Source organism: Porites lutea, chromosome 6 (genome assembly GCF_958299795.1).
Source record: "Porites lutea chromosome 6, jaPorLute2.1, whole genome shotgun sequence".
In the NCBI taxonomy this organism is placed as follows: domain Eukaryota; kingdom Metazoa; phylum Cnidaria; class Anthozoa; order Scleractinia; family Poritidae; genus Porites; species Porites lutea.
In genome coordinates this window covers 27,097,624-27,105,095 of record NC_133206.1, presented here as the reverse complement: position 1 = coordinate 27,105,095, position 7,472 = coordinate 27,097,624, and the positions used below count along the sequence as shown (strand labels likewise).

At 40.4% G+C, this 7,472-nt stretch overlaps 1 protein-coding gene and 1 pseudogene across 1 annotated transcript in view; both read left to right on the top strand.

Moving 5' to 3' along the window:
* Positions 1 to 1,723: 1,723 nt before the first annotated feature.
* LOC140942095 (uncharacterized) lies at positions 1,724 to 3,953 on the top strand (annotated as a pseudogene).
* A 3,344-nt stretch (positions 3,954 to 7,297) lies between these two features.
* Positions 7,298 to 7,472, top strand: part of LOC140940289 (BTB/POZ domain-containing protein KCTD4-like) — a 7,443-nt gene continuing 7,268 nt past the window's right edge. Inside the window, exon 1 of the mRNA XM_073389214.1 lies at positions 7,298 to 7,472. This exon is cut by the window's right edge and continues 573 nt beyond it. Coding sequence (XP_073245315.1) covers positions 7,349 to 7,472 — 124 coding nt within the window. The 5' untranslated portion in view covers positions 7,298 to 7,348.

Here is a 7,472-nt window from a genome sequence, read left to right as displayed (position 1 = left end):
TCACAAGTTGAAAGAGTTGGTTAATTTGAGCAATTTGTGTAAATAGCCTCAAGAGCGTCAATAGATGTCAAGAGCCCACCCATTCTTTGTAAGTTTCGAGGTTTTAAAGATAATATTCCTGAAACTACCGAATATATTGGCTTCAAATTTTTTACAGATAACTGAAATTGTAGTATGCCCTTTCGACATTCAGATAGTTCCTTTTAGAAGCTTGATCCCGGGGGGGGGGGTACTCCCATATATGGGCTATATAGGTACGTGCCGCGGAATAGGGTATGGTTTTTGAGGTTCTCGGTCCTTAAATAGGGTATCTTTTTTGACCCTTTTGTTTCTGTGTCCCGGGTGTGGTCCTTAGATAGGGTAGCTTGATTGTATTATCTAATACTGGAGAGTGAAAACGCCCGCCTAAACGAACGGTTTTTTCATGCTTGATGCTATACATCCAATGTTACAGAGAAGAAATAAAGATTTCCTTTTCATGCTATAAATAATTTTGTTTTTTTCTTTGAATAGGGCCGGTCATTTTTCGGCTTTGGGCCTTAAAAAGGGTATCAGTTTTCGCTTTCTTAGTCCTTAAATAGGGTTAGGGTTCACGAACCTTCGCAGCACACCCCTATCCCCCCACCCCGGAGCTTGATCAGAGAACGAAAAGAAAATGCTAATGAGGCAAAAAATGAAAACAAAGATTAGCCTGTAGAGCGTTTCATACTCACGTGGACAGAATCTATGCAAATTTATGGGAAAAAAAGAAAGCCTTTACATAAGAAAAGAGTTCAACTCCCGCAGGACTCAGGGGCACCCAGGGTTTCGTCAATTTTCGGAAAATATCTGTTCGAAACAAGATTTGAGATCTATAATTTTCGGAACATTTGTTGTCAAATTTTTTGCTTGCCAGCCTCTCCTAGGATTTTCGAACATCTAAAAAATGGTATAATTGCCCATTTTTAACGGATTTTTACCCTAAAAAAGTCACCTACAATTTTCGGGAGCCTTTTTTCGGGCTGAAATTTTCAAAAAGGTAAGTTTTGAGCTCTATAATTTTCGTATCACTAGACTTTTAGCTAGGAAATCCGAACAGATGAAGAATTTTTAGGGGATAAAAATATACCTATATCTACCGTTTAAATACTAAAATACGTTTAACAATGCTATGTTTAGTGGTTTTGAACTATATTCTCGTTGGGTGCCCCTGAGGACAGGTTTGGAACACCAACATGGCCGCCGTTACATTGTTTTGGAACACCAATATGGCCGGCGTGATGCCATGTGAAAACACTTCAAACACTCTATAGACAGCAGTTAACTCGGATTGCAGGCTGACCTACTAGAATATATTTAGTACGCTAGCACTACTAGCATATTGGTTATATGACATTAAAAACGTACGCGTGCATATTTCTGCCTGCGGACTATTGTTTTTAGGCTTAGAAAACAATGGGACTTATTGCTGTCACGTTATTTCATGATTTACATAGTGCCTGAAACACACGTCCGCATTCTGCATTTTACAAAGACCGTATTTCCAATATTGCAAGTGAACGCTCGCACTACTTGAAAACGGAATATATTACAGTGAAAACGCTGGCGTATTTCTGAAAGCGTAAATATTTTTTATTATTGCAAATCAAGTGAACGCTAGCACTACTAGCATACTAAATATATTATCATGAAAAGGCGTGCTTGTTTCTAATGTATTCGCAGTTGGAAGAGGCTGTTCATTACTGATAAAGAGGCGTTTGAAATCATGACCGAACAAGCTGCTGAACCACGTCACAACGAAAAAGAAAGTTTTGAATCCATGGCAAAAAAGCTTGAACACTTCCACCTCGCTTCTACCACCAAGCTGAACGTTGGTGGTCAGTATTTTACTACGAGCCGTCAAACACTGACGAAAGATAAAGGATCAATGCTACACGCCATGTTTTCGGGCAGATTTGACACAAAGCCTGGTGAAGACGGTTCTTACTTCATTGATCGTGATGGAACTCACTTCCGCTATATTCTGAATTACCTTCGAACAGAGCGCCTTCTTCTCCCCAAAGACGAATTGATTCGTGAGGAGTTATTAGAGGAAGCTGAATTCTAGCTAATTCTATCAGATTCATGGCATCTTAGAAGAGCTTCGCCATCCACCAAATCAGCCATTTAAGGACTCTACAATCCTGTCAACTGAGCATAAACAAGTCCTTATCAACAATTTTTTGAAAGATCAACTAAGTGATGAATCCAACTTTGTCCTTATTTATCGAGCCTCAAGAGATGGGTGGCATTCTTCCAAGTTCCATGCTCTTTGCGATGATAAGGGACCAACTGTTACCGTGGTGAAGAATGGAAATAATGTTTTTGGAGGATACACAGAGATATCGTGGGAGGACGGTAAGCATTTAATTAAGGAAATCCATCGCAGGTTGAACGCTTTGGAGACCTTATTAGGAAGCTTTAGCAACGACGACGACGCGACGGCGACGGCGACGGCAACGGCAACGAGAGCGGAAAAAAGCAATAGACCTTTTTAGTTTGTGTGTTTTGTTTTCCATATTTCGACACCGTGATTTTCTCCAGCGAATTTGCCTTTAGTCATTAATAAATTAATGATGTGTGCATATGCATGTGGATGTACTTGCAAGGTACTTGTTGGAAAACAAAACATACCAGTTAAAGAGTTATATTGGTTTAGAAAAGTAAAACAACAACTTTGCACGTGCGTGGCGCTTTTTTGGTATATTTCTTTGTCGTCACTTTGCACGACACTAAGGGCCTGTTTACATGGAGTGGGGGACCCCGGTCTAGTGGGGTTGGTTTCTTTTGTTTTCACGCTCTGGGGGACACAAAACAAAAGAAACTTACCCCACTAGACCGGGGTCCCCCACTCCATGTAAACAGGGTCTAAGTGAAAGTGCCTAACTTCAGGCTTTGTGGAGGACGTAAACACAAAACGGCGACTTTCTTTTTCTTCTCCTCAACCTCCATACAGTTTTTAGCAGAACTCCAGAAAACTTTGCCAGCATTTAACGAGATGAAGTAAGCGCGATAATTTTGTAAGCAGCCCGAATTCATTTTTTAAGTGACGTTTTCGTATATCCTTCGCCGTCTTTGTTGCTTGAGCTCCCTAATAATTGATCCAAACAAAACATTCAGTCTCCGGCAGTTCATGCGGCACTGGACGCGGTCGAAAATTCGTGCGAAAGTTTATTAAAAGTCTAGCCGTTCAAAGTTCGGTGTGAACAGAGCGAAAATTTTAAACGGTTCCGTGTGAACGAAGTGGCCTGTCAAATTAAAAGTTCGCCGGTTACCGTGTGAACGTAGCATTGAAGGCTGTTTACATGGAGGGAGGAAGATCCTAGCATTAGGAAGAAAGAAGACGGATCATTCTACCGCCATATGTTTTCTGTATTCAGTTTACAAGCAAAAAGTTGTACTTTTCCCTAACGCTAGGATCTTCTAGCGGAAAGGTAGAAAAATCCTAGCACCATGTAAACTGCTTCCGTTAGGAAGATCCTAAACATCTTTAATTTGTTTCGGGATAGTTTCCGAGGTTTAAGTGTGACGACCCCCAAAATGAAAAATCCTCTTTGCCTCACCCCCGTCGCCCGCCCCATGAATTATGAACACTGCCTGAAAAAGTAGCTTTTTTAATTCCAGGAACTGGTCAATACAAGTGCTGTAGAGATTCATTTTTATTCAGCCTGGTGAACCCATCTGGTACTGGACCAATCAAGATGCCGCTTAGGGGTACTTCAAACCACAATGGGATCTTATGTAATGGGTCATTTGGACCAATATTTAGAGGAGGGCATGATCTTTTGTTTAGCAATGAGCCAAACGCAAACTCAGATAGCACCACCAAGTTAGGCCATACTTATCGGTGTCCAGATGATGTAAATTCTTCATTCCTAACTGGTCTGTCAGATTTTGTTGTCAATGAACTAGAAGTGTTCATGTATCAGCCCTGAAGTACCGTATACTTTCTTTTATGGATTAAAGTGTGAAATTCAGACCAAATTTTGCTGAGCGTTTTATGGTTTCAAATATTCGGAAAGAAATTCTCATTGTGGCTTTGTTGTTACTATCCATTACTATACTACGTGAAAAGTTTAACAAGTTTGAAGTTACCGTCCAAACGACTTTGTGTTAATTCTTTGTACATATGTTTGTACTAAACTAATTTATGGACATTTGTCTAAATAAAAATCCACAAGTCTGTTTGCGGAGTAACAGTAAAAGGAAAGTGAAAGGACGAGTGAAGATTTCGTATACCATAGTTGCCTAAAAAAGCTTTTACTTGTGATTAAGCCAGTGCAGAAATAGAAATAACTTAGTTGGATAACAGTACCAACCAATACTACATGAACTGTTTTGAACATTCGATGTTAATAGAATATATTAACTTGGATATGACTAAGGCCGATGATACTGCCATAGCATTTTTTTGCGTAACAGGTTATTTTTTTAGTAATTCAGCTGACAACTTTGTCGCAGCTCTAATAAGATATAAAAAAACAGCGTAGAATGCTCCGAAATCAGGTGAAAGGGCTGGATTAAAGTATAACGAGAGCAGTTTGCACTAAAAAAAATGCACTAAACTAAGTCTTTCTTCCCAGTGCCGTATGATTGATTGTCATATATGAAATTCCAAGTAGTACTGTAGGCCGTCAGCGGCTTTAACAGCTCAGCTACATTCCCTTTGAAGGATATTGGTACACGGCAAAACAGTGGAACAAAAATAAAATCTGAGAATCAAGTAACCCAAATTCGTGATCGCTCTAGTATAAATAGCTTATAAATGGAGGGGTGGGGTGCGAAATTGCGGGAATGTAATTTTGTGTTTTAAAGAATGAGGCATACAATAAGTAGCTAGTAGACAGTTTTGTTATTCTTCTATTACCCAATGAGATGGAAATGAACAAAATGAATAGACTCAAACAGGCGTAGTTATGGAGAGAAAGGTAGGCCAGAATAGCCAACCTTCCTCAGTGTTTGAGTCTATTTCATATCGGTATTTACTTTGAGTTTTATTTCCCATTCAAACTAAACAGTGAGCGGTCGTCTTTCCTGAGAGATACACGCGGCGAGTGAAAAAACTGGTGAATGAAGGAGAGAATGGTTTGCTTGCACTTCCGCCCTCGTTCCTCGCGGCCTTAATTTTGCCGCTCTCCCCTCACGCCTTCTCTCGATTTACTGTGACTAAAAACAATAATAAGAGACTGCTCGTAGTCTATATACAAACTCCCTCAATCATATATCACCGCTTAGGCCACCTTAGGGGGTAGGGTAAAGTTCATGAGCGGCAAAATATGGCTTTTAATTTCTTCGCCCCAATTTTACCGCCCGCACAGGCTTTCCCTTAGGGATCTTAAGTATAACAACGACGACGACAGCAGTAAAAACGTCATTCAAAAAATGCATTTGCGTCCTTTCAAACTTTATCGCGTCTATTTCGAACCGCTCAATTCGTCAAATGTCGGTGACTTTTTCTGGAGTTGACTTCTTACGGACTTTATCCATCATGCTCAAATAGAGAAAGGAAAATTTGTCATCGTATGTCCACGTCCCCCACGTCGCGTTAGGAGGTTTCACGTCATAGTCGTGCAGTGGACGTCAAAGAAATGTAATAAAAAAGCGTGATGCACGTGTAGAGCTGTTGTTTTGCTCATAAAACTACTTGTTTTTTGTCCGCGTTGTCGTTGTCGTCGTCGTTGTCGTAGTTGCTTAAGCTCCCTTTGTCCGCACTACCATAGGCGTACGGGCAATTTTTTGCCAGGGGGGCGGTAAAGTATTTGCCCAAAAAATTCTCGCAAGTTGCCCAAATTTTTACGAAACAGTAGAAAAGAAACGAGGGCCATACGATGCAACAACGTGGGCCGTACTGGCATATGAAGGTGGCTCGATCCTGTAACAGTTTTTTAGGGTCAATACCTCCCAATTTTGAGCATAACTACGTCGCCATAGACAAACATTTGGAAAAAACTGCTACCATAGTTTTATTAGATATAGATGAAAATTTATCATAGGGTTTTAATGACATCGGACAGGAGCCCATCAAATTTGATGGGCTCCTGCATCGGAGTTGTCATAGCATCGAAATGACGCTATTGTTTATTTTACTTGCAGCAATATTTCTTGGCACTGGGAACTGTTCCTACAAAATCGTTCACGGGAACTTTTTTCTCCAACAGTCGCGTCGATGTCGTGAAGTTAAAACGGAATCTATTAAAGAGTTATCGGGATATTTTGGGATGAAGTTTTAGAAAAATGCTAAAAAATAATCTTGATGTTTGGCCGTTAACTGTAGAAAACGAATCTCTTTTGACATGCAATTTCACTTCATAGTAGCTTCAATCTTTTTAAAAACGTGTGTAAAAGATCATGGAGATAGCTCCTACCGATCGCTAGAGAGAAGGATTCCATTTCATTAGTATATATCGAGGCGCTCTTGTTAGCGGTTTTGTAAACATTTCGGTCTACTTTAATAAATTATTGCTTGATAGATTCTGAGAAAAAAAATTTTATTCGTCTCGTAATTCGAGCTGAGCTCTAGTCAGCCACTTCTTCATTTTCACACCCAGTGTTGCTGATGCTATCTGCCATACACTGTTGTACGGGCGGAGATGATTCTGGGAAGATATGCGGAAGTTTATTCTAATCAATTCACGACTGGAAAGAGCCCATTCCAGTCAGTGCAGTGCAGTACAGTGCTCAACAATAAAAAACTATAAATATGTAAATCAACAAATGATACCCTTCCCTGTAACCAGAAACTCATCACGTGCTAAGCAGCCACTGTGAGTGTCTCGAGAGAATGTAACTGGATTATTACGCTGACTTCAGGATGCTTTGCCCAAATTTTCTCTTGCTGCCCAAAAAATCTGAGTTGCCCAAAATTTGGGGGGACTGCACTAAAAAGTGAAGTCACGCGGCTTCAAGCTTTATCGGGCTTATTTTACATATATATCGTTCATTTCGTCAAATATTGCCAATTTTTTTCTAGAGTTGAGTTCTAAAAGACTGTATCGAAGTTCAGGAAAAGAAAGAAAGAAAGTCGTTGTCTTGCGTCCACATCTTCCACAAAAAGTGAAATTAGGCATTTTCACGTCGTAGTCGAGCAGCGACGGCAAAGAAATGTAACTAAAAAAATGACGCCCTTGCAGAGTTGTTGTTTTGCAAATCTATAAAAGCCTTGCTTTTTTGCCGTCCTCGTCGCCGTCGTCCGGCCCTAGTCTGAGGCGGAAAACATACCGGCGGTTGAGCCTGCACTTTTACTGACCAGTGGGTGTGTTCATTGGTAATTTAAAAGCTTCCACTTTCGTTTACTTGGTGAAACAGAAAGACGAGTCGAATCTTGAACGACATGTCGCTTGACGAAGAAAAAATCGAACCACTTAGCTGCAATGCGCTAGAGGAGGCTGTTACCTTTATGAAGAAGGCCTACGACGTCATGAACCAACAAGCAATTGACGTCCGCAAGGAAAAAG